At 49.6% G+C, this 27,227-nt stretch overlaps 1 protein-coding gene across 11 annotated transcripts in view; it reads left to right on the top strand.

Annotated features, from left to right (window-relative positions):
- The window catches only part of RFFL (ring finger and FYVE like domain containing E3 ubiquitin protein ligase), a 77,395-nt gene that overhangs the window by 42,272 nt on the left and 7,896 nt on the right, over positions 1-27,227 (top strand). For 6 of the 11 annotated variants that reach the window (XM_086360303.1, XM_086360298.1, XM_086360301.1 and 3 more), the window contains exons 2-3: positions 10,908-11,095; positions 20,357-20,749. In XM_086360303.1, coding sequence (XP_086216429.1) covers positions 10,916-11,095; positions 20,357-20,749 — 573 coding nt within the window. In that variant the 5' untranslated portion in view covers positions 10,908-10,915. The remainder of the gene's footprint in view (positions 1-10,907; positions 11,096-20,356; positions 20,750-27,227) is intronic. The other 5 variants (XM_086360305.1, XM_086360299.1, XM_086360307.1 and 2 more) reach the window with 1 other exon arrangement.

Raw genomic sequence — 27,227 nt, 5'->3', positions numbered from 1 at the left:
TACCAGCTGAGCCACCAGGGAAGTCCAAAAGCTACCTTTGTTTTTGATAAAGGACTTTGTTGTAGTCACCTTATATCACTATAAACATTGCCAAGATGCTTTGGGCCCTGAGGAGAGATAACTAGTCCTGGTCTCTCAGGCTGTATTGATAAAGTATGGACTATTTCTCCATTTGTTCATTCTGCAAGTTATTTGGGGGCCTGCTATCAAAGCCCTGCACTAGTGACGTGGATAGAGACGTGAAGACAGATGAGGTTCCTGCCTTTGGAGTTTACACTGTAAACAGACAGATGTAACTACGGAGTATGATCATTCTCCTGAAGGAAACCGAAAGGGCAAGTGGGTGACTGAGGAGGACGCCTCGGTGAGGATGCCTCCAAACAGGTGCCATCTGAGCAGAGACTGAGTTTGGGAAGAAGAGTAGCAGCAGCGGGGGAGCAAGTGTGGGGACCCCAAGGCAGGAGCGAGCCTGGTGTCCCTGAGGAACCGAAAGGCTTGCCTGTATTGAATTACAGCTTGAGGCTCTTACAACAGTACTGCTACAAACATTCTTGTATACTTCTTTTAAGAAACACATTTCCGTTGGGTGTATACCTGGAAGTGGAATTGCAAAGCCCCATGTGTGTAAATATGTGTGTTTCCCAAGGGGTGCTGCCAGTTCACTTTTCTGCCAGCAGTGTTAGATTTCCAGTCACTCTGTATCCTTGTCAACACTTGCTAGTGTCTGTCGTTTCCATTTCAGCCATTCCGGTGGGTGTTCGGTGATAACACTCTGTGGTTGTAACCTGTATTTAAGACAGGGAAGAGTTTTTTGAACTGAGAGGTCCTGGACAGTGCCCATATGCCAATGCGAAATCTCCGGTAGAGTTAGAAACCAGGCGCTCAGAGGGGAACGGGCGGCAGGGCAGACAGACTGTTTTTAAGTTTATTTATTTATGGCTGTGCTGGGTCATTACTGTGCGGGCTTTTCTTTAGTTGCAGTGGTTTCTCTGGAAAAAGTGGGCTTCTCTCTAGTGGTGTGCAGGCTTCTCATCGCGGTGGTTTCTCTTGCTGCGAGCACAGGCTCTAGGGCTCGGGGGCCTCAGTAGTTGCGCCTCCTGGGCTCTAGAGCACAGGCTCAGTAGCTGTCGCGCACGGGCTTAGTTGCTCCTTGGCATGTGGCATCTTCCCAGATCAGGGATCGAACCTCTGTGTCCTGCGTTGGCAGGTGGAGGGAGTCTTTACCACTGAGCCACCAAGGAAGCCCTGAATTTTTTTTTTTTTTTTGCAGGGGTGGGGTGGAATTGAGAACACTTTTCTTGTGATTTACAGAGTGTGGGCTTTAGGGTCTAAGCGACTTAGGTTCACATTCTGGCTTTACTACTTTCTGGGTATGACCTTTAGGTAAGCAAGTTACTTATATTCTCTGAACCTTGGTTTTCTTACCTGAAAATGGGACTAGCTAACCTACCTTGCCAGACTCTTGTGAGGACCATGAGATAACACCAGGTGCTGCCTACCCGAGCTCAGTGGCTGGAGATGAGACATATTCCTCCAGGGGAGAATGGTGCTTTCTTCTTTACTTCTTAGAACATGTAATTACTTCTACAGTTATTTCAAAGAGGCATGGCTAAGCCATATTGATAGGTTTTTTGTAGCATTTTCTTTCAAAGTCATTGTGGTTGTATATTAATTGCTTTTTAAGGATGATATACAAGATGAAGCAAAGCCCATTCTATATTAATGATGCAGAACATGGGGGTACTTTCCTTTCTACACTTAATCGCATAGATGCTTTTGACAATTCTAGCAATACGGTAGTGATAGCAAGCAAACCACCCTCAAAAAACCGGAGATGATTCTGTAAGGCTTGCAACTAGCCATTTTCTCATTTGCTGTGTCTGAAAGTGAAAGTGTTGGTTGCTTAGATGTGTCTGACTCTCTGCGACCCCGTTGACTGTAGCCCGCCAGGCTCCTCTGTCCATGGCATTCTCCAGGCAAGAATACTGGAGTGACTTGCCATCTCCTTCTCTGCGGGATCTTCCTGACCCAGGGATCGAACCCCCGTCTCCTGCATCGCAGGTGGATTCTTTACCATCTGAGCAAACAGGGAATCCATGTCAGAAAAGTATGTATTAAAAAAAATAAAAAATACTTCTTTGAGGACGGGGGCATTTTAATTAGGTTTTTTTCAAAGGATTTTTACAATGTCTTATATAGTGCGTTCGAGAGGGCTTCCTGGTGGTTCAGCGGTAAAGAATCTGCCTGTCAGTTCAGGAGACACGGGTTCAATCCCTGGGTCAGGAAAATCCCCTGGAGGAGGAAATGAAGACCCACTCTGGTCCTGTTGCCTGGGAAACCCCATGGACAGAGGAGCCTTGTGGGATACGTCTGTGGAGTCGCAAAGAGTTGTACACGACTTAGTGACTAAACAGTGGTGACAACATACAGCAGGTTCACTGTATCTTAATTCCAAGATGTTGCTGTCTGTGTATTGGGATAAAGCCTGTTTTTGCAGAAGTACCTTGGCTCACAGAGCAGTTAACTAAACTCTGAAGAAACTGGATGAGAACCTTGGGGACCTCAAGTGTAGTGACTTGGATTTTGGTGGGTTAGCAAGATGGTTTTGAAGTTGCATTGCAGACTTGGAGATTTTCCTAGGATGCTGACATTCTGACCCTTCTCTCTTCCATGGGAAAGTCCATGGCCACCCCTGATCCCACTTAAAATGATTTGTGTTGGGTGGGCGGGCAAGTGGAGAAGTGATTGTTTTCAAATTACTTAGGATTCTAGGACTTAACAGGGACAAATCACATTATCTGCCTTCTCACCTCTAACTGTGGCTGTACTCAGCCTACCTGGAATAGGTCATTTATCTTACCCTGTTATTAGTACTGTCATTTTCCTGTTCAACAGGGTTTGGTCTACCAAGCTGACAGAACCCCATGTGCCAGCTAGCCACTCTGGCCTCAGACCACAGGGTTCTTCTACGGGAATGGTGCACTTACTTATTCACCCCAGCCCTACAGCTTCCACCTTTTTTACCCTTTAGGCAAATGGGAAGAGGAGAGCCTAGTAGGTTTCAAACAAACTTAGTAAGAGAGCAGTCAAACTATATTTGAAAATTAAATTGCCAAGTCCATTTTTTTTCTGAAGAGGGTGAGGGAAGTTGGGGGAGGAATTTTAAAGCCCTTGGCAAAGGTTAGATGGTAATTTTCTTTGCAGATCAGGAGGAAGTTTGCAGTTCACAGAGGGAAATTGTTCAAAGTTGTCAGTGTAGGGAGAATTCGTTTTGTTTTGTATAGGGGTATAGCTGATTAACTGGAGAAGGAAATGGCAACCCACTCCAGTGTTCTTGCCTGGAGAATCCCAGGGATGGGAAGCCTGATGGGCTGCCGTCTATGGGTCGCTCAGAGTCGGACACGACTGAAGCGACTTAGCAGCAGCAGCAGCAGCATAGTCAATTAACAGTGTTGTGCTAGTTCCAGGTGAACAGCGAAGGGACTCAGCCAACCACATACATGTATCCAGTCAGGGAGAATTCTTTTTTACTTTAATATTTTTGGGGAAAATTCTCTGTACACCCCACAGGTGGTTCCACTTTCTGTCCTTAAGGAACATCATTGGATGCCACATGTGTGTCTCTGTTGAGAGCTGAAGGATGAAACATATTCCCCAGAGAAAAGTGTTTCGTCTGGCAGTGTTAAAATGATAAACCTTGGCTTTCCCTTCCTGAAATAACCCTGGGTATAGTTGTTATTTGGGTTTCCCTGATGGCTTAGTGGTGAAGGATCTGCCTGCCAACGCAGGAGTGTGTGTGTGTGCTCAGGCATGTCTGACTCTTTGGTACCCCGTGGACAGCCCACCAGGGTCTTCTGTCTGTGGAATTTTCCAGGCCACAATACTGGTAGTGGATTGCCATTTCCTCCTCCAGGGAGTCTTCCTGACCCAGGGATCAAACCTGCATCTCTTGAATCTCCTGCATTGGCGAGCGGATTCTTTACCACTAGCGCCACTTGGGATGTAGAAGAAGTGGGTTCGATCCCTGGGTCAGGAAGATTCCCCAGAGGAGGAGATGGCAACCCACTCCAGTATTCTTGCCTGGGAAATCCCATGGACAGTGGAGCCTGGCGAGGTCACAGAGTCCATGGGGAGGTGTCCATGCAGAGCAGTCCATGAGGTTGCAGAGTCGGATGAGACTTAGTGAGTAGACAACAACATCATAGTTGTTATTTAGGCTTATGGCTTTCCATTTTGGCACAACTCTCATTAAGAAATGTGTCTTGGTATTTAAATACACATCACAGAGAGTCGGAGCCTTGTCTGCTAACCTTGGTGAACCTGTTCTGTTAGGCTGGGCTGGCCTCAGTTATTTTTAGTGCTGGAGTCTCTTCTCCCGTGACCCCTTGCCCACACGTCCACATCCCCAGAATGAGGCCACATTCTTCACCCACACATGGGGCCTGTGGAGTAACCACGGGGCAAATTTCACATCTTCCCTTAGAACCAGTTCCTTGTAAGTGCAGCCAAATACTGGGACAGGCTGACAGCTTTTTCTTTCAGAGCTGCTCAGAGGAGGCAGTTGAGATTAGAGCCAAAGTTAAGAGGATGAAAATAGTGCTGAGGAAGACAGATCCTCTTGACTCCCAGCTAAGGAAGATTCTTAGCTACTGTACCCAGAGAGCTGAGCTGAGCTATATATATCATGCCTGATGGGGACAGAGTCCCCACGGGGGCAAGGACCTTGTGGAAATCACTTTTGGACTCCCTGGGGCCCAGCACCTCTGGTGCTTCCCAAGCACTTGTGAAAGCACAGGAATTGAAATACTACACAGCTGGCCACCTCTGCACTTTTCCCTCCCAATGGTACCCTACCCAGTGGGGTCTGCCCGTGATGTGGCCAAGTCCTTACCTCTTCCTTTTTTTTTTAAATTAATTTTTATTGCAGTATATAGTTGCTTTACAATGTTAGTTTCTGCTGTACAGCAAAGTGAATCAGTTATCTGTATACATATAAGCCCTCTTTGTCACCACTGAGCACTGTGTGCTCTACAGTAAGTTCTTGGTTATCTATCTTATTGTTGTTCGTTCGCTAAGTCGTGTGCGACTCTTTGTGACCCCATGAACTGCATCACACCAGTCTTCGCTGTCCTTCACTGTCTCCCTGAGTTTGCTCAAACTCATGTCCATTGAGTCAGTGATGCCATCCAACCATCTCATCCTCTCTTGCCCTCTTCTCCTCTTGCCCTCATTCTTTCCCAGCATCAGGGTCTTTTTCAGAGAGTTGGCTCTTTGGCATGAGGTGGCCAAAGTATCTATCTTATGCACAGTATCAATAGTGTATATAAGTCTCAGTCTCTAATTTGTCCCACCCTTTTCCTTCTTCTTGTGGTTAAATATTTCATTCTTCATCTCTCTTTGCTAGTGCTGTCAGCTTAGCTTTGAGCCCATCTGTCTTCACCTCTGCTCCAGTCTCTGGGGAAAGAGGTGACCTTTCTCCTGCCCCGGGGGAATCCACCCCCATGTCTTGGTCACCTTTCTCTCCCTCATGGCCCTTGTTCCCATATTTATTGCCAGCTTCCCTTCCCTTCCTCTGTCAGCTTTGAGTCTTTGTGGGGTTTCCTCTGTGGTCTCTGAATATGTCTGCCTTTCTCTTATCTTGAGACCTGCTGCCTTCTCTCTTCCCTTCACTGTCAAAAGTTTCGAGAGAGAAAAGTTTATCCTTAGAGTCTGGCAACTCCTCACTTCTCACTTGCTTCCCAACCTATGGTTATCCATCAGCTTCTCTCTTCCTAAACGGCTGGGGCATGGAGCACACTCAGTTTCCTAAAAATAGGTTCATCATGTTCCTCTGTGCATTCTACTCTCTGAGTCATTTGCCAGCGTCGAACATTTCTTTTTGAAATTCCAGACAGTCTTCCAGTTCTCCCACCTCTGAGCATGGTTCCTTCCTTTGCGCCGGTTGGTTCTCCGCTGCTTGCGCATTAGATCACATGTTCCTGAGAGCTCTCCCAGGCCGTCCTCTCTTCTGCCCCAGACGGTCTAACCATCTTCCTGCCCCTCTCTGGCTTTTGGTACTTTGCAGTAGGTGAGGATCCCCAGGCCTGTATTTTCAGCGGACGCGGTACATCCGCAGACCCCCACAGGTACTAAAACTCAACTCAGAGTCTTAACCTACCCCTCCTTCCGCAGACGTGCTCCTCCTGAGGGCTGTAGCTCAATCAGGGATTCTACTCTCGCTCCTGCTGTGTCACTCAGAGCCGGTCTCTCTCCCCGCCCCCAGCTCTTCGGTTCATGGCCACATCCTGCTAAGTCTGTCACAGATCTCTGTCCCTTTCTCTTCTGCCCGTATCCTCATATCTTCCTTCCCACCCGCCCCTCACAGATTGGTCCTCCACACTGCTTATTGCTGTAGTGGCCACTCTAAAATACAGGTAAGATCACAAAGCCTCGTGTGGCCTCAACTTTTAATGGTGTCCCGCTACCTATAGGATAAATTCCAGCCTCCTTACCAAGGAATACAAAGTTTTGTGGGTGGTTTTTTTTTTTTGGCTGCTGTGGGTCTTTACTGCTGCACGTGGACTTTCTCTTATTTGCAGAGATCGGGGGCTACTCTCTAGTTGCGGTGCGCGCGGGCTTCTCATTGCGGTGGCTTCTCTTGTTGCGGAGCAGGGGCTCTAGGCACGCAGGCTTCCGTAGTTAAGGGCTTGCGGGCTCCAGAGCGCAAGCGCAGTAGTCGTGGCACATGGGCCCAGTTGCTCTGCGGTAGGTGGGATCATCCTTGACCAGGGCCTGAACCTGCATCCCTTGCATTGGCAGGCAAGTTTTTTAACCACTGGGCCACCAGGGAAGTCCTGGAATACAAGGTTTTGAGTGGCTGCACTTACTTGTTGTACTCTCGTCCATCCCTACCCTTATCTTTGACCCAGCTGAGCATTTTGTAGTTTCTTTCATGTCCTGGTCCATGCTGTTGGTTTTTGTTTTTGTTTTTTTTTGAAAAGTCTTTTTGCTCTTGACTTTCTGGCCCATAATAGTGTTACTGAGCAGGGTTCTTGGTCTCCTTAATAGAAATTGATCAGAGACCAGACAAGAAATCCAAGCAAGGGTTTATTAGGGCCCCTGCTGCCCCAGGAGGCAGTGAGAACAAGCAGCAGGTTACCTTGCCTGCTTGCTGAGGGGCATGTAGAGCTCTTCCTTCAGTGGGTGCGGGCAGGGAAGGGTGGCTCCTGGGGCTGGCTGGAGGGGTGGTCTGGGTGGTTGCCTGCCTGTTGGGTGGCATTGTGTGCAGAGGGCAGGCTCAGTGCCCTGCTTTTGCCCCCAGCTCTTCAGAAGTGGCTGTGTTGTGTCTTTGGTCTTTTTGTGTCTTGTTGCCCATAATTTGCCTCAACACATGCACAAGGTTATTTTTAATCCCTTACAGTTTTCTTTGTATTTTGTGGTTCGAGGAGATGTTTATCCTGGTGCAGGCATTGCGACAAAGGGTCCCATGTCCCAGCTTGTCTCAATAGGGTCTGTCTTCCCTGGTCTCTCCTCCACCCCGGAGGACGGAGCTGATCATTGTTCTCATCTTTGTCACCCTTTCCCTGCTCCCCTCACTCCCCCACCCCCTGGCTTCCCAGGTGGCTCAGTGGGTGAAGAATCCACCTGCAATGCAGGAGATACAGGAGATGTGGGTTTGATTGCTGGGTCGGGAAGATCCCCTGGAGGAGGGCATGGCAACTCACTTGAGTATTTTTGCCTAGAGAACCCCATGGACAGAGGAACCTGGTGGGCTACAGTCCATGGGGTCAGACACTGCTGAAGCGACTGAGCATGCACACACCCCCTTGCACTACACAGACCTCTGTTAAAGCACCCTGAAATTTCAGTGTTTGGTTTTACATTTCTAGTTCCCGTATTAGACATGAACTCCATGAGGGCAGGTGCTCGATCAAAGCACTGGCCCCTCTAAAGGCTGCAGGCACAAATGAGCGGAGGTTCTGACAAGTTTCGTGAACCACCCACAGCCTTGTCTCCAGGCTGTTCTGCTACTCCCTCCCCCCACCTCATTCTGTCAATTGACACATCCTGCTGACTCTGTCAGAAATCTGTCCACATTTGGGACAAGCCTGGAAAGCCAAATGGTAATTGTGGTGAAATCAGTGGGTTTAACTTTTTAAAAAACTATTTATTTTTATTTATTTACTTGGCTGTCCCGGGTCTTAGTTGTGACACACGGGATCCTGGATCTTCATTGCGGCATGGGGGATCTAGTTCCCAGGCCAGGGATTGAACCTGGGCCCCCCTGAGTTGGGAATGTGGAGTCTTAGCCACTGTATGACCAGAGAAGTCCCTCTAGGCTTACTTTTTACTTGCTCCTTCCCAGAGAGATTGCAGTGACAGCATTGTTATAATGCTAGTGACAGTCACTGAGGTTCATTTAGTGCCTTACGGACTGAAGAATGTCCAGATGAGAAAAATGAAGCACAGAAAGGCTGCGACTTGTTGGCAGTAGGTAATAGCCCAAGTCTTCTGGTTCCAGGTTTTATGATCTTTGTATTATTCCACACTGTTTCAGATGTTTCCATAAACATCTTTTTTGGGGATGTTTTTTAGGTCTTTTTCTTATATTTTTTAAAGAAGTAATTTTATGTATTTATTTGTATATTTGGCTGTGCTGGGTCTTTACTGCTGAGCAGGCTTTTTTGCAGTTGTGGCGAACAAGGGCTGCTCTCTAGTTGCTGTTTGGGCTTCTCTCTGCGGGGGCCTGTCTTGTGGACCCCAGGCTCTAGGGTGTGCAGGTCGCTGTGGTTGCAGCTCCCAGGCTCTAGAGCACAGGCTCAGTAGTTGTGTTGCACAGGCTTAGTTGCCCTGAGGCATGTGGGATCTTCCTGGATCAGGGATTGAGTCTGTTTGTCTAGCACTGGCCGGTGGACTCTAACCTCTGAGCCATCAGGGAAGCCCAACAGGTGATTTTTTTTTTTGAAGAGTTATAAACTTCCTCTTTCAAAGGGCTAATACTCTGCTGTTGCTTCCAGTCTCTTGCCAACAAATAACTCGCTTATTTAACTGCTCTTGGCTGCATTATACCATGTGAATTCATAAGGCAGGTTAGGTCCCTGTTTTCTGGGAACTGAGAGTCTTGAGATGAGTGACAGTGAGCCAGAGAGATGTGTTTTTGACGTGCAGGAAGCAGAATGCCTGTGTGGTTAGTTAAGCTTTAAATACTGCATGCGATTCATTCATTCAGGAGTCCTGGTTGAGCCGCCCATCTGCCAGGCACTGCATGACTGTCATGGTCCCTGCTCTCGGGGTCATAGGCAGGCAGCTGAGACAGGTGTTAATGGGATATGCCTACAGAAATGAATGCATGTGTTGGAGGCAGTGTTAGGAAGCTGGAAAGACTCTGGAGTAATCATGAGGTCAAAGGTCATATCTGCATGAACCAGGAAGCTCCTTCACTGTGCTCGGCCTTCCTCTTTTCCTCTTAAAAAATAACTAAGGTGGAACCAGTGGCTTCTTAGTTCTTCCAGCTCACTACGGTCTTTGAACTCCAAGCTAACAAAGGCACTTTCAGTGAGTAAGGAAGCAGAGCTGAAAGTACCATTCTTTTGTGTGAGCTGATTATGAATACGCTACATGTTTCATTCATTATCCCCTTGAGCGTATCCCCTACAAGGTCACCCTGACTGCCTCGGTCTACTGAGAACAGCACATCTTACTTTATCACAGCAGCACTTGGCATTTTAGTGGAACCCCTTGTAGTGTTTAGTTTATTCTGACATTTGAGAGAGTGGATCCTCTTTGTTCGGTGATCTCAAAAAAAAGCATCAACCCCCTTGCCCCTAATTCCTATATTTGGTACTTAGAATGGGAATAATAACCCAAAAGTTCTTAAGAAGTCCATAGAGGCACTGATTCAGCAAGGAAGCCAATATCTGTGGAGCGTCTGCTGTGTGCACAGGACTGATGTGAATAAGTGGTCCCTGTGGCACCCCACTCCAGCACTCTTGCCTGGAAAATCCCATGGACGGAGGAGCCTGATGGGCCGAGGTCCATGGTGTCGCTAAGAGTCGGACACAACTGAGCGACTTCACTTCCACTTTTCACTTTCATGCATTGGAGAAGGAAATGGCAACCCACTCCAGTGTTCTTGCCTGGAGAGTCCCAGGGATGGGGGAGCCTGGTGGGCTTCCGTCTATGGGGTCGCACAGAGTCGGACACGACTGAAACGACTTAGCAGCAGCAGCAGCAGCCCTCAAAGACTGGATGGCCTAGGTGTAGAAAAAAGCATAAGTATTGCAGGTATTACAGGTGCCGTGGTAGAAGCTGATGTCAAGTCGGAGGTACACATGTAAGAGCTGTCAGCGAGTTCTGCAGGGAGCACCGTAATACAGGGAAAAGAACGTTAGGTTGAGGGTCAGAAGAACTGGGTTTTCCGAATCTCAGTTCTCTGTAATTAGGTATGACGTTGATTCCTTTGAGCCTGGGTTGCCTCATCTAAGTAAAGGAAATACTGATCCCTCCGCCCCATGTCAGTCTGAGTGTGGAAGTGTAGGATAGAGTTCTTTCTGCCTGAGCTCTAGGGGCAAGGTTATGTTCCTGAATGACAGAGCTGTCAGGCCACGTGTAATTGCTAAGACAAAAGATGTTATTTGAAGTAAAGATCTCAGATGAAACCCAAAGAAACATCAGCACCCTTTCAAAGGTAGCAGGTCGGCTCGGCCACTCGAGCTGGCCTGTCCTGGCGGCAGCTGTCTGTGCGTGCCCTTTACTGGAAGGGCAGCTGGGGGGAGGTGCGGATGTGGCCCCTGAAAGCCCGTCCTCACCTTGCCTCTGGCGGCAGGTGTAGACCTATATGGCGGTTCACCTGTGCCCGCGGGGGTGGGAACCCAGTTGAGGTGTGTCTTTTTAATTCTGACCTTTCTCCCCTTTCTTCCTTGCATCAGATCTTATCATGTGGGCAACCTGCTGCAACTGGTTCTGCCTGGATGGACAGCCTGAGGAGGCCTCACCGCCCCAGGGAGCCAGGACACAGGCCTATTCCAACCCTGGGTACAGCTCCTTCCCTTCTCCCACGGGCTCAGAACCAAGCTGCAAGGCGTGTGGGACTCACTTCGCAAGCATGGCCAGGAAGGTGAGTGTCGACTTCTGGGCCTGCTCAGCCAGTGTAGCCACGGGTCCTCGGGCAGGCCTTCCCTCCTTGATGCCTGCCCTTCCCTTTGCCGGTGCAGAGCTGGCAACCCAGACCCGACCTGTCCTTCCACACGAGTATCAGAACTAACTAAGCAGGGGACGTCCCTAGTGGTCCAGTGGTGAAGACTGCGCTTCCAGTGCAGGGGGTGTGGGCTTGATGCCTGGTTGGGGCACTAAGGGCTTCCCTGGCTGGTGGCTCAGCTGGTAAAGAATCCGCCTGCAATATGGGAGACCTGAGTTCGATTCCTGGGTTGTGAAGATCCCCTGGAGAAGTGAATGGCTGCCCACTCCAGTATTCTGGCCTGGAGAATTCCATGGACTGTATAGTCCATGGGGTTGCAAAGAGTCAGCACTAAGATCCAAACTGAGTTGGAGCTAAGTTGAAACTTGCAAAGAGTTGGAACTAAGATCCAACATGCTGCAAGGTATGGCTAAACAACCTCCCTAAAAAAAACTAACCAAGCAAAAGCAAAGCATCTCGGCAGAGATTTGGACACAGCTAGATCTGAATTCCGGAGAAGACGATGGCACCCTATTTCAGTACTCTTGCCTGGAAAATCCCATGGACAGAGGAGCCTGGTAGGCTGCAGTCCATGGGGTCCCAAAGAGTCAGACATGACTGAAGCGACTTAGCAGCAGCAGCAGCAGCAGCAGCAGATCTGAATTCAGATAGCAGCTTGGCCACTTCCTAGCTGTATGACTTCACCTCTTGAGATTCATTTCCCAACTCTGAAGTGGGGATATCATCAGTTCAGTTCAGTTCAGTTCAGTCGCTCAGTCATGTCCAACTCTTTGTGACCCCATGAATTGCAGCACGCCAGGCCTCCCTGTCCATCACCATCTCCTGCAGTTCACTCAAACTCATGTGCATTGAGTTGGTGATGCCATCCAGCCATCTCATCCTCTGTCGTCCCCTTCTCCTCCTGCCCCCAATCCCTCCCAGCATCAGAGTCTATTCCAATGAGTCAACTCTTCGCATGAGGTGGCCAAAGTACTGGAATTTCATCTTTAGCATCATTCCTTCCAAAGAGCACCCAGGGCTGATCTTCTTCAGAATGGACTGATTGGATCTCCTTGCAGTCCAAGGGACTCTCAAGAGTCTTCTCCAACACCACAGTTCAAAAGCATTAATTCTTCGGCACTCAGCGTTCTTCACAGTCCAACTCTCGCATCCATATGTGACCACTGGAAAAACCATAGCCTTGACTAGACGGACCTTTGTTGACAAAGTAATGTCTCTGCTTTTCAATATACCATATAGGTTGGTCACAACTTTTCTTCCAAGGAGTAGGCGTCTTTTAATTTCAAGGCTGCAGTCACCATCTGCAGTGATTTTGGAGCCCCCCCAAAATAAAGTCTGACACTGTTTCCACTGTTTCCCCATCTATTTCCCTGAAGTGATGGGACCGGATGCCATCATAGTTGTATGTAAATCACATCTCACAGTGTCCTGGGAATAAAGTGAGCTAAGCTGTTCAGGGGGCCCGGCGCGATGCTTGGGGTGCAGCAGGTACTTGCTGTTCCTTCATTAAATGCCGTGGTAAAAAGCCTGACTCTAGATGAACTTGTTCTTTTAATTGAGGGCAGTGTCAGGAACATCTCAGATACATCAGGACCCTGACAAGGTGAAGACTGGAGCTTATTTATTTACTGTAGCCATATTATTTAAAATGCATGTTAGCGGTTTCCAGAGTAGTGGGCAGGAAGTGAGATTGCTGGCTGGGCCGATGATATGCATGGGTGTGCACTTCCCCTCTGTCTGGGCAAGCACGCTGGGGGGCTGAAGGCCCTGACCTGGGACAAAACTCTACAGAATGAGAACTGTGCAGCCCAGGAGGTGATGTTCCAGTGACGATAATGGGAAATTTGAGAGGAAAAAATACTTTCTAAACCATCTGCTGTATGCCAGGGACTATTTTAAGTGATTTGTAGAGTTTTGGTTTCATTTAATCCTCACAGGACCTCTATGATGTAGATTTTTTGTTTTGGGTTTCTTTTTGCCGTGCCACATGGAATTTGGGATCTTAATTCTCTGCCTGAGGATTGAATCTGCACTCGCTGCATTGGAAGCGCAGAGTCTTAACCTTTGGACCCCCAGGGACATTCTTTGATGTAGGTTTCAGGGGCCCTGACCTCCCACTTTACATATGAGAAACTAAGGCTTAAAGTTTAACAGTAAAAGGAAACTGTATCTGTCAAGTTCCTGACAAATATCTTAGACATGAAGATACTCATTCTTTCCCCTCTGCGTAGGTAGTGCCCCACAACTGCATGGTTATTAAAAGGCAGAGCCAGGATTCAAACATATGTCTCTGACTCTCAAGTCCTCCCCATGAAGAGAGCGTGTCAGACTTTCTGCAGCTCGCAGTGTTGACCAGCCACCCCTCTGTGCCTGTGAGGTGCTGGAGGATGGGCAGTTTGCCTCGCAGGCTGCATTTTGCCTGTACCTCACTGCCACGCGGGGAAGGGGAGCACACAGCCAAGCTCTGCTGTGATTTGCTCGGCTACCCCAGTCACTTAGAACTCAGCGGGAGAGGCTGCCAAAGCCAGGTGGCTGTGGCTCTGTGGGCAGGGGCGCCCCTCTTACACGTGAACTGAGGGGTTCAGTCCGAAAATGGAGACTGAGGTGGAGAGCAGGAGGAACTCGGGGCCATGCGGTCTCAGTGCTGCTGGGGGTGGAGACAGTGGGTGGACTAAGCATCGGAGGTGATGGAAGGAGGGCTGTGGGGTCCTGTTCCTGGCACCAAGCTAGGCATTTCAGATGCGTGGTGTCCCTGCATCCTTACACCACCCTGTAACGTACATGCTACTGTTATGTCTTCCTATTTAACAGATGAAGAAATTGTCCTCCTTATCTAAATCAGTCATTTCAAGGACTCCATAAGCACATCAGGAGTCTGTTGGATGGTCAGAGCACGTGCATCTCTACATTGTGAGCAATGCTAGGAACAACCAGTAGAAGTGGCAAAGTAACTGGCAAGAAAGGAATAGGGAAAACCCTTGTCTGAATGAAGCAGCATGGGAAATTCCCTGGTGGTGCAGTGGTTAGGACTCTGCACTTTCCCATTCACTCCCTGGTTGGGGAACTAAAATCCTGCAAGCCATGCAGCACAGACAAAAAAAAAAGAAAAGCAGCAGCATGAATTTGCAGTAGGTTTGACACCCCCCCTTTCGTTTTTTTTAAAGTCAGTTATACTCTGGAGTGGAAATGGAGAGAAAGCACAGATAAGTGGTGGTAACTTGGGAGCTTATCTGAGAGAATAACATTGAAACATACATTACCATATGTAAAACAGGTCAGCATTGGGAGTTTGACGCGTGACTCAGGGCTGCCAAAGCTGGTGCTCTGTGACAGCCTGGAGGGTTGGGGTGTAGAAGGGCGGGGGTACAGGATGGAGAGACAAATGTATGCCTGTGGCTGATTCATACTGAGGGACGGTAAAAAGTCACAGTGTTGTGAAGTAATTATCCTCCAATTTAAAAAAACAAACAAACTTGGGAGAATCAGGAGATCTAGCACATTTTTGACCTTGGTCAGCCAGAAGAGAGAAAGTGGATGGATGGGGGAACCGGCCCCAGAAGAAAGAGGGATGGTTGGGTGGGGATGGGAAGGTGCTTTATTTTCTTCATAGCGGTTTTCACTACCCAACATACATGTGTTTGTGGATTGCCTGTCTTCTCAGATGGTACAGAGTAAGGGATTCTGTCGGTTTTGCCCACAAGTTTTTCCCAGTGTCTGTCTAGACTGATATGGGAGGTGGGCAATACAGTTTTTCAAATGAATGAATGAATGACTGGACTGTTGAGAAGAATTTGCAAAAGAGGAAGTAGATCAGAGAGTTTCTACTTTTCATCACTCTACGGCTGGCATTTCCAACGTTGAAGAGTTTCACTGAGGGCCCGGTTCTGTCCCAGCAGCGTGCTAGCAGCTAGAGGTCATGCTTTGTGGAGAGAGGGCCAAGACATAGGGCGTTCCCCTGGGGAGCTTACTGTCTGGTTAAGGAGGCCCCCATTTACAAAGAACGAACGAGAGTCAGTTGCATAAGTTAAGTATTAGGTCACCCGGCACTGTTGGTAAATGGATCATTCTAGTCACGAGGGAGGCTTGTTGATTGGCACCAGTGGCCGAGGTAAAAGCACCAGAGGTGGAGCAGATGCAGGCTGGACCTGGGAAGAGTGCACGGCCTGTTCCAGGGTGCAGGGGACTGGGGAGTGAGGGCAGCAGCGTTGGGCTTCCACAGGAAGGAAGGAGCCTGTAGCCACCAGGCCACAGGGAGGCACTGAAGGGTTCTGAACAAAGCAGCAGCCTGGTTGACCCTGTTTCAGGGAGTGGACATGGCTTCACGAGGAGGGTGGTTTGCTGGAGCCGTAGGAGAGGCACTGAGGCAGCTCTTGCACACCAGCGGGAAGTGCCCAGAGCCTGGTCTGGGGGAGGCTGAGACTGGTCCAGGCAGCTTCGATCTGGTGACCAGCTCTTTGTGCCAGAACCCTGTGAAGGAGTGGCTGTCAACCCATTTTACAGATGAGAAAGAAGAGACTCGGACACAAAAGGCACTTTAGCTACTAAGATACAAGGGCACACGACTGACGAAGACGGATGAAATGGAGGAGGAGAAGGTCAAACTGAAGAAGGCAGGGTATCAGTCTGACTAAAATAAGGCGTGACACTGAGTAAAATAAGGAACTCCAGGGACTTCTCTGGTGGCTCAGCAGTTAAGACTTTGCGCTTCCACTGCAGGGGGTGTGGGTTCGAGCCCAAGTGGGTGAACTAAGATTCTGCAAGCTGCCTGGCGTGGCCAAAATTAAAAAATAAAGTAATTTTTTTCTTATTTAGTGAAAAATAGATTATTCAGTGTGTGTTAGGCGTTGCCTGGGCTGGAAAGGTAAAGACGAAGAGAGTCATCCCTCCACAGTAGGGAGCTCGAAGGCTGACAGGGAGATGAGGGCAAAGGCGCAGCTGTGTGAGGAGGCGGGAAGAAAGCTTCTGTACCAAGAAGAAGAACTTTTTAAAAAAATTGTTTATTTTTAGTTGTGCTGGTTCTTTGTTGCTGCGATTGGGCTTTCTTTAGTTGCGGTGAGTGGGGGCTACCTACCCTAGTTGCGTTGCTCGGGCTCCTCTTGTTGCGGAGCACAGACTCTAGAGTGCAGGCTCAGTAGTTGACAGCACATGGGCTCAGTAGATGCTTCGCTGCATGTGGAATCTTCCTGGAGCAGGGATCGAACCTGTGTCTCCTGCATTGGCAGGCAGATTCTCAACCTCTGGACCAACAGGCAAGTCCCAAGAAGAGCTTCTGTAGGGGGAAACAAAGTTCCATTTGGAAGATAAAAGATGGTTATTGGTACAATATTTGCTTGCCACGAGGGGACGAATTAATTTTGTGTAATTCACAGTGAATTCTGTGAATGTTAAGGATGTTTTCTCCTACGAGAGTTTTGCACTTGTAATTTCATGCTTAAGTGGATTGGCATCTTATCTCAAGGGTTTGGCATTTAACAGCTGCAAGCTTTCAAAATGTCTTTTCTTGAAGTGGTTGAATTGAAATGATGACATGGATCCTCCTGTCTCTTTTTCCTTCTTCATTGTGGTCAGTATTTGCTGAATGCTCACTGGTACAAAGCCCAGTGAGCACTAAGGACTTTATAAGAGAGGATGTGAAAAATATGGAGCCCTGGCTTCCTGGAGCTTCCAGTTTCGGAAATTGCAGGACAGGACTGGCTGGAAGCGATATATCCTGTCTGTGCTGGTGATACCTGCATGCAGCCCTGACGGTTTTGGAGGGGGTTTGGCGCCTAGCCTCTTTAGTTGACCAACTGGAGAAAGGGGAGGATAGGGTGGCCTGGCAGGAAGGTTGTGTTTTTAGACATGGAAGAGATAATCAAGTCTCAGAGTAGAAAGAGGGGGTGGCTCCTCGGTCTTGGCCCAAGGGGAAGGGAACTAGAGGTGACTGTTAATGTGTGGGGTGCCTACCTCATGCTGAGGTTCGCTGTGCATTAGCTCATGCAGTACCTGAGTAGTCCTTCGAGGCAGGCTGAGCATCCGACTTTTAGTTTACTTGTGTATTTATTATTTGGGGCTGTGCTGGGTCTGCGCTGCTGCGAGGGCTTTTCCCTAGTTGCGGTGCACGGCTTCTCATGGCGTGGCTCCTCTTGTGGACCTCGGGCTCTAGGGCCTGAGGGTTGGCTGCGGCTCCCTGGCTCTAGAGCGCAGGCTCAGTACGTGTAGGCACACAGGCTTAGTGGTTCCGCGGCACGTGGGATCTCCCTGGACCAGGGATCGAACCTGTGTCTCTGGCATCGGCAGGCAGATTCTTGGCCACTGAGCAGTCCTGAGCACCCGACTTTGCAGATGAGCATCTGATGCTCTGGGAAGCTGTCTGTTGTGCACAAGTTCCCCCAGCGGGGACGCAGCCAGCCAGGACTTAATCCTAGCATGTCCCTGCTGCCCTTTCCCTCCCAGGAGGGGCTGCCTCTGGGCAGGACGGCAGGAGGAGGGCTGAGAACGTCGGCCTGGCCTGTGCCAGGGAACGGGGCTGGGGTGGGGGGTAGCAGAGGAAGGGTGGGGTGGCAGGGGGAGCCACACGCCGGCACCCGTGCTGGCCCCCCGTGCTCTGGGTGTCTCTGCGGGCACCCAGGCTCCCCTAGGTCATCTTTCTTGCCACCTTGCTACTCAGTGTGTGCCATTTGCTGGAATTTATACTTAGGTGTTTCCTTTACTTGTTCTGCCAGCGTTTGTTGACAGCTGCCTTTTCCTTCTCCTTTGTTCTCTCCTGACTCTTCAAATTGGGGTTTTAGCCTCAAGCGAGCACTGGCTTACTGCTTCCTGTCGGGTGTGTTTCAGATGCGGGGACTTCAGAGCCCCTGGGGCTTGCAGAGGAGCCGGGTGGGTTGCTGTCTTTGCTTTCTGATCTGGTATCCAGTACACTGTACACCGTAGAAGGCTGTTGTTTAGATCTGGCTGATGGAGCAACTCAGGGCTGTTCAGTTGTGTCAAGCTAGGTCTTGTCAAAACTGTACCGATGTAAGCAATGTTCCACGTCAGGACCTACAGCTTTATGACATGGAAGCCTTGTAATTTCACTGTATCATCCTAAACACATCTCATCACCCACTAGAAAAGCTTTAGATCTGACCAAACCCCCCAAATACCCCAAAACATCTCCTTTTCATCTGAGTGGCGACTGGTCCCAGAACTGTTCTAAAGCGTGTGCAGCCGTGTGAACATTGTACTGTGTGGTTATCACTGTGTGGAGAGTGAGGGAGCTTGACATGTGTCCTTCCAAGTGTCAGCAGTCACAGCGTTATGTTCGCTTCCCTTTACTGCTCGAATGACACTTGCTACTAAGTCGCTTCAGTCGTGTCCGACTCTGTGTGACCCCACAGATGGCAGCCCATCAGGCTCCACTGTCCCTGGGACTCTCCAGGCAAGAACACTGGAGTGGGTTGCCATTTCCTTCTCCAATGCATGAAAGTGAAAAGTGGAAGTGAAGTCGCTCAGTCGTGTCCGACTCTTAGCGACCCCGTGGACTGCAGCCCACCAGGCCCCTCCGTCCGTGGGATTCTCCAATACTGGAGTGGGGTGCCATGGCCTTCTCTGAATGACACTTAGAAAAGACTAAATATAACCCCCTCCGCTCTGCAGACTTCTCCTTCAGCGCCACACCACAGGGGCTGTGATTTCGACTCTCGGAATCTGAGTCTCCTGGGCATTCTTGTTTGCTTGAACAGCTTTCTATACTTAGAAAAGAGGGGGAAGAAAGATTTAGGTTAATGCTGAAGTCACCCCAGGATGAAAAGTTGTTAATTTTTCTAAAGGATTAGTGAGCACCCCTCCAGGACCAGCGCTGGGGGCTCAGGGCTCACCCCTGTGGTGGTGTGTGGCCCGCTCGTGGCCGGAATAGGGCTCATCAGATGTCCCTGCGCTTGCTCAGCCTCCGGGCCGAGGGGCCAGGAGCTGCCTCCTGGGGGCTGAGCACGCCCTTGTGCCCTGTGTTGTTCGCAATCCCGGGAGTAGCTGCTGCCAGGCAGTGCCAGCTCGTCTGCCCGGCCCTCTCGTCAGCCGCCCGAGACACCCTGTACTTCCACAGACGAGAGCTCCCCCGTCGTGTCCGGAGGGCCTCCTGTCGTTGACTAAGTATTTGTCTTGGGTTTGCTCTCCGCAGCCCTGTGCTCCCAGCACTTGGAGTGGGCCTTCCCGGGGCAGGGTGGGGGCCTGGGCCCCAGCGTCTGCAGACGGAGCCCTGGGCCGGGAGCTTCGAGAGGGAGAGCCAGGCCCTTGACTCAGCATGGCTGGGGGCTGGCGTGGGGCTGAGTCAGTCCCGTGGCCTGGTGGAAAGAGCATGAGCGTGAGCAGCAAACCCAGACCGCCTCAGGTGTGGACCCCAGACCCACTGCTCCCTGCCTGCCCCTCAGGATCCGCCTTCCTCTCTCCAGGCCGCGGATGCTCTGTCCTAGAAGCAGGGAGGCAGGAAAATACCTGCTTTGAGGGTCGCTTTGAGAACTGAATGGGCTCTGGCACATAGTAGCCCCTCAGTCATTTAATAATATATATATTTTTGGAGTAGTAATTATCAAAGATTATAATTGTACAGTATTGAGAAGTATAGAACAAAATACAATTATTGAAGGGGAGTTGCTCCACGATACTGATTTGAATCTTGACTCTCTCATTGGCTTGTATTTCCTAGAAATAATAATTAAAACACTAAACACTTATGGAAGACTCACGTGTGGGATATGCTAAGTGCATTATCTCTTAACTTTACAACAGTCCTATGAAGCAGTTGCTTTCATCACCCCCTACCTTACAGATGAGGAAACTGAGGGCCAGAGAGGCCAAGTTACAGCCCCAAGGTGACACCACAAGAAATGGGGGAGGGAGACTTCGTAAAGGCGGGGCTTTTCTTATCCTAAAGCTGTTACTCTCAGTTAACAGCCTCTGTTTCTCTACCGGTGAGTAGCATGAGTGGTGTGAGCCGCCAGTGGAGTCCTGCCCGCGGCGCCCTGCCTCTGGCTGCCGGAGACCCACGGGGGCCCTGCTGCCTCCGCGGGGCTCTGACCCTAAAATCTGCCCAGCGGCCCGACCCCTGGGTAGGGCAGGAGCTCGGTGAAAGGCCGAGTCACAGGGGCGGTCGTGCCCAGCCCTTGTCACGCTCTGTCTTGTCCTCGCGGTCTGACGTGGTTTCCTCTGCCTCTCGCTCTTAAGCAGCAGACCTGCTTGGACTGTAAGAAGAACTTCTGTACCAGCTGTTCGAGCCAAGTGGGGGCCGGGCCCCGCCTCTGCCTTCTCTGCCAGCGCTTCCGTGCCACGGACTTCCGGCGGGAGGAGCTCATGAAGATGAAGGTGAAGGACCTGAGGGACTATCTCAGCCTCCACGACATCTCTACCGACATGTGCCGGGAGAAGGAGGAGCTGGTGTTCCTGGTGCTCGGCCAGCAGCCCGTCATCTCCCAGGAGGGCAGGACTCAGGCGCCCCCCTTGGGCCCCGACTTCCCGGAGCAGCAGGCCTTCCTCGCCCGGCCCCACACCAGCACCGTGCCGCCTACCTCACCCGGCCTCCAGTCTGCACCCCCCGGCCAGGCGCAGGGCCGGCAGCAGGTACGGCCAGTGCGGCCTCCCCTCTCTCCAGGGCAGGTTCCAGTTCCTCTCCCTCCGCGCCGCGGGAGAGGGGCTCAGTGCGCGGGTGACTGGATGCCTTTCTGCCTCCCACCGACGGAGGGCGTTTTCTGGACTTCAGACTCACATTTGGGCTTTTCTTAGAGAAACGGATGCACGGTACTGGGTTTTTGTATTTTTCTGTCTTTGTAATAGGTTCCTATCCCAGTTAGGGAGTTCTAAAAAATTGGTTGTTCTAGAAACATTTTGAGAAAATTCACTGTTGGGTCTCCACATTTGGTTCTGATCAAATTACCCTCCTGCTTTCTCACCCCATGGTCTTCTTGGGCCGATGGGGAACTCGGTGCCTCAGTGATAGTCACAAGGCACCAGGGAGAAAAAGGACCACGTAGGACTTCCCTGGTGGTCCAGCAGTTATGAGTCCGAGCTTCCAGGGCAGGGGGCACAGGTTTGATCCTTGGTTGGGGAAATTCTGCGTGCTGCGTGGTGAGGCCAAAAAAAGAGTATGTGGAGGCGAGACAGAGGAGGAAAACACTGTGACCAAGACACGGGCACGGCAGCTCCTGCCCGCGCTGGCTGGGCTAGGGTGTGCTTGCAGGGCTATTGAACACTAGGCGGCCTTATCAGCATCCCAGCAGGGCCTGGGGATGGAAGGCGCAGGGCAGCACATGGACTGAATTATGAACCAGGCACGGGAGGCACAGAATCGAGGATTATGTTGCTTCTACGCTGAGAAAGCCCTTCTGAGGGGGAAGGTAGATGTGGAAACCAGCTGTTGGATTAGAGTGATGCCAGTGGACCTCAGGCTTCCCAGGTGGCTCAGTGGTAAATAATCCACCCACCGATGCAGGAGACTTGGGTTCTGTCCCTGTGTCAGGAAGATCCCCTGGAGAAAGAAATAGCAACCCACCCCAGTATTTCCTGGAGAATTCCATGGATAGAGGAGCCTGGTGGGCTACAGTCCATACGGTTGTAAAGAGTCAGACACGACTTAGTGACTAAACAGCATCGTTATTATCACTGAGGAGAGAGGGTTGAGGGGGGTGAAAGAGTAAAGGATAGGGTGTCAGACAGCAAGACTAGTGTCAAGTTGTAAGATAGGAAGCAAACACCCACACACTTGGTGGAGAGCGGGGGAGGACCCAGCACCGGCAAGGCAGGAGGCTTCAGCCAGAGGCCTGGGATGGGGACGGGGGAAGTGGTCCCCCGCCTCCAGTGGGAGAGGCACTGGACAGAGGATGGGAAGTAGCTGGAAGCTGTGTGTGTGTGGCCCCAGGGGACCCTGTAAGGTTAGGACTGACAGGACGTGGGCCAGCTCTGCAGACTAGGTGCTCATGGTGGGGAGAGGAAAGGGTTGGGGGAGGAAGCGGCAGCCTCTGGCTCCCAGGTGCTGGGTCTCTAGGCACTATTTTTCCATGCGTTCGTTTATTCAGTGAGCACGTATTAACCACCTCTGAAGTGCCAGGATCACTGTCATCACCGGGGCGTGCTGACGTCCTGTAGCTACACTTCAGTGCCTCAGTGAGCCTTTTACTCACCTGACTTGGGGAACAGTGGGAGGATTAGGACCTAGAGAGGGCTGACAGAATGCTGTCCACTGGAGAAGGGAATGGCAGACCACTTCAGTATTCTTGCCTTGAGAACCCCATGAACAGTATGAAAAGGCAAAATGATAGGATACTGAAAGAGGAACTCCCCAGGTCAGTAGGTGCCCAATATGCTTCTGGAGATCAGTGGAGAAATAACTCCAGAAAGAATGAAGGGATGGAGCCAAAGCAAAAACAATACCCAGCTGTGGACGTGACTGGTGATAGAAGCAAGGTCTGATGCTGTAAAGAACAATATTGCATAGGAACCTGGAATGTCAGGTCCATGAATCAAGGCAAATTGGAAGTGGTCAAACAGGAGATGGCAAGAGTAAACGTCGACATTCTAGGAATCAGCAAACTCAAATGGACTGGAATGGGTGAATTTAACTCAGATGACCATTATCTACTACTGTGGGCAAGAATCCCTTAGAAGAAATGGAGTAGCCATCATGGTCAAGGAGAGAGTCCGAAATGCAGTACTTGGATGCAATCTCAAAAATGACAGAATGATCTCTGTTCGTTTCCAAGGCAAACCATTCAATATCACAGTAATCCAAGTCTATGCCCCAACCAGTAACGCTGAAGAAGCTGAAGTTGAACAGTTCTATGAAGACCTACAAGACCTTTTAGAACTAACACCCAAAAAAGATGTCCTTTTCATTATAGGGGACTGGAATGCAAAAGTAGGAAGTCAAGAAACACCTGGACTAACAGGCAAATTTGCCCTTGGAATACGGAATGAAACAGGGCAAAGACTAATAGAGTTTTGCCAAGAAAATGCACTGGTCATAGCAAACACCCTCTTCCAACAACACAAGAGAAGACTCTACACATGGACATCACCAGATGGTCAACACTGAAATCAGATTGATTATATTCTTTGCAGGCAAAGATGGAGAAGCTCTATACAGTCAACAAAAACAAGACCAGGAGCTGACTGTGGCTCAGATCATGAAGTCCTTATTGCCAAATTCAGACTTAAATTGAAGAAAGTAGGGAAAACCACTAGACCATTCAGATATGACCTAAATCAAATCCCTTATGATTATACAGTGAAAGTGAGATTTAGATTTAAGGAACTAGATCTGATAGATAGAGTGCCTGATGAACTATGGCATGAGGTTCATGACATTGTACAGGAGACAGGGATCAAGACCATCCCCATGGAAAAGAAATGCAAAAAAGCAAAATGGCTATCTGGGGAGACCTTACAAATAGCTGTGAAAAGAAGGGAAGCGAAAAGCAAAGGAGAAAAGGAAAGATATAAGCATCTGAATGCAGAGTTTCAAAGAATAGCAAGAAGAGATAAGAAAGACTTCCTCAGCGACCAATGCAAAGAAATAGAGAAAAACAACAGAATGGGAAAGACTAGAGATCTCGTCAAGAAAATTAGAGATACCAAGGGAACATTTCATGCAAATATGGGGTTGATAAAGGACAGAAATGGTATGGACCTAACAGAAGCAGAAGATATTAAGAAGAGGTGGCAGGAATACACAGAAGAACTGTACAAAAAAGATCTTCACGACCAAGATAATCACGATGGTGTGATCACTTACCTAGAGCCAGACATCCTGGGATGCGAAGTCAAGTGGGCCTTAGAAAGCATCACTATGAACAAAGCTAGTGGAGGGGATGGAATTCCAGTTGAGCTATTTCAAATCCTGGAAGATAATGCTGTGAAAGTTCTGCACTCAATATGCCAGCAAATTTGGAAAACTCAACAGTGGCCACAGGACTGGAAAAGGTCAGCTTTCATTCCAATCCCAAAGAAAGGCAATGCCCTTCAGAGAATGTTCAAACTACCGCACAATTGCACTCATCTCACATGCTAGTAAAGTAATGCTCAAAATTCTCCAAGCCAGGCTTCAGCAATACGTGAATCCTGAACTTCCAGATGTTCAAGCTGGTTTTAGAAAAGGCAGAAGAATCAGAGATCAAATTGCCAACATCCGCTGGATCATGGAAAAAGCAAGAGAGTTCCAGAAAAACATCTATTTCTGCTTTATTGACTATGCCAAAGCCTTTGACTGTGTGGATCACAATAAACTGGAAAATTCTTCAAGAGATGGGAATACTAGACCACCTGACCTCCTATTGAGAAACCTGTATGCAGGTCAGGAAGCAACAGTTAGAACTGGACTTGGAACAAGAGACTGGTTCCAAATAGGAAAAGGAGTACGTTGAGGCTGTATATTGTCACCTTGCTTATTTAACTTATATGCAGAGTACATCATGAGAAACACTGGGCTGGAAGAAGCACAAGCTGGAATCAAGATCGCTGGGAGAAATATCAGTAACCTCAGATATGCAGATGACACCACCCTTATGGCAGAAAGTGAAGAGGAACTAAAAAGCCTCTTGATTAAAGTAAAAGTGGAGAGTGAAAAAGTTGGCTTAAAGCTCAACATTCAGAAAATGAAGATCATGGCATCTGGTCCCATCACTTCATGGGAAATAGATGGGGAAACAGTGGAAACAGGCAAATTTGCCTGTTAGTCCAGGTGTTTCAGACTATAGTGTCAGACTATCTTTTTGGGTTCCAAAATCACTGCAGATGGTGACTGCAGCCATGAAATTAAAAGACGCTTACTCCTTGGAAGGAAAGTTATGACCAACCTAGATAGCATATTGAAAAGCAGAGACATTATTTTGCCAACAAAGGTCCGTCTAGTCAAGGCTATGGTTTTCCCAGTGGTCATGTATGGATGTGAGAGTTGGACTGTGAAGAAAGCTGAGTGCCAAAGAATTAATGCTTTTGAACTGCGGTGTTGGAGAAGACTCTTGAGAGTCCCTTGGACTGCAAGGAGATCCAACCAGTCCATTCTGAAGGAGATCAGCCCTGGGTGCTCTTTGGAAGGAATGATGCTAAAGATGAAACTCCAGTACTTTGGCCACCTCATGTGAAGAGTTGACTCATTGGAATAGACTCTGATGCTGGGAGGGATTGGGGGCAGGAGGAGAAGGGGACGACAGAGGATGAGATGGCTGGATGGCATCACGGACTTGATGGACGTGAGTCTGAGTGAACTCTGGGAGTTGGTGATGGACAGGGAGGCCTGGCGTGCTGGGATTCATGGGGTTGCAAAGAGTTGGACACGACTGCGCAACTCAACTGAACTGATCCAGTTTCCACATCCAGTTGGGCACTAACTCTCGGGTCACTTGTGGGAGGTTTGAGCCTTTAACAAGGCGATGAGGTTAGTAATCCAGACCACTTTGGCTCCTGCCAGGATGTGGGGAGGACTGACTGGCGGCGTGACCCCACGTCTGAAGGGCTTTGAGCTCCCCAGAGCCAGCATGCGCCAGTGTAGTTGTCTCCTGCACAGGACGTGGAGGGCTGCTGTCTCCTGTTCTGGTCCCCGCCTCTGCCGGAACAGGGCCCCTGATTCAGCTCTGACGAGCACTGAGCCATAAAGGCCGCTGTGATTGCAAGCTTCACCTGCAGGACATGCATGCAGCTCCCTCGTCGGCCTGAGCTGGCCTTCTCCCCAGCGCACTCTGGGGCTTCATTCTCCCTCGGCTCTGCTCTGTCTGCTGGACAGGCTGGGCCGCCTGCCATGACTTCCTCCCTTTGCTTGGTCCAGGGTTTTCTCTATGTTTATGGGGAGCCAGGAGAGTGCCTCGAGGGAATTTTTTTTTTTCCCCTGAAAGAACCTTCAGGTGGATTCCTTTCATTAATCAGAAGTTTGCAGACTGCACGCATAGGTCACACCGTGTACCAGGGCTCATTGGGTGCTTCTCCTCTGATGTTTCCAGAAGGCCTTCAGGTCAGCTCACATCCCCTATTCTGGTGAGGCCCACATTTTGCCAGCCAGAAAAACAGGGCAAGCGCAGGAGCTCGTGCAGGGCTGCCTGACGATTCCGCAGCTAGCGGCACGAAGGCTGTGTGTCTGCTGGTAGCGCTCGCCTCACCAGGGCCCTTACCTGTGCCTGTAACGCCCTGGCGGTAGTTGTTAGTGAAGGAAGCGCGTGGAATAAAGCTAACTGTGGACAGACACTCACTGTAGATTTGGGTTCAGCCAGTGGACACGCTGAAAAGACAGGAGCATACTTTGCAGCACGAAATCGAGTTTCTCTTTTGTGGCAAAGAGAAGACATAATAGAAACTGTCTACTTAGGAAAAGGTTAGGCTCCGAATGGCTTCTTGTAACTCCAAGGTGATACGAGGAGGTCAGTGGGTACCACACTGATGTAAAGCTAAGAGAAAACTGGACGTTGTCTGGGAAGCATCTCTGCCCGCATGTGCTGCGTACAGGAGCTTATCGTCACTTGGCATTTTTGGTGACGGTTGTTATTTCTACTCTTCATTTCTGTGTGGTTGCGTGTCTTTTCTTAATTAGCTCCATATTAGGCATTCAAATCTGAGGTGAGCAGCGGGGGGCAGTGAGTGACTGGTTTCCCAGGCTGTCCCTTTGCTGGTTCTCTGAAGAGTCCAGTGGAAAAGGCCTGTGAGCTTGGACACCTCTTTGCTCTGGGCTCACACCAGACCCTTCGCCTGTTTGGGAGCAGTGGGTGGAGAGGATCTAGGAAGGGATTTGTGGCTTCAGTGGTGCTGGGATTAGGTGGGTCCCAGTTGTGACTACTCTGGCAAAACCTGAAGGAATACCCAGAGGAAACCTTTTGAGAGGTTAGAATTCTAAGCCGAATGAAACTTCTTAAGCATAGGCATTAGTCTTATATAGTGTCAGGCTAATAGACTATTTGATGCCTTAAAATAATTTTTGACTGGGTTTCAAGACAGCTCTTAGTAATAGTCTGCCCTACTGGTTGGAGCATATTTCTAGAATTTCTAATGAGAGGAGTGACTAACCAGAAGAGAGAGGGGTGGGGTGGTGAGGGTCTGGAAACTGATCTCATCTGGGCCTGAT

This window comes from Bos grunniens, chromosome 19 (genome assembly GCF_055505025.1).
Source record: "Bos grunniens cultivar Pamir isolate PY7600 chromosome 19, Bosgru_T2T1.0, whole genome shotgun sequence".
Lineage (NCBI taxonomy): Eukaryota > Metazoa > Chordata > Mammalia > Artiodactyla > Bovidae > Bos > Bos grunniens.
This window is presented reverse-complemented; position numbering and strand designations above follow the sequence as displayed.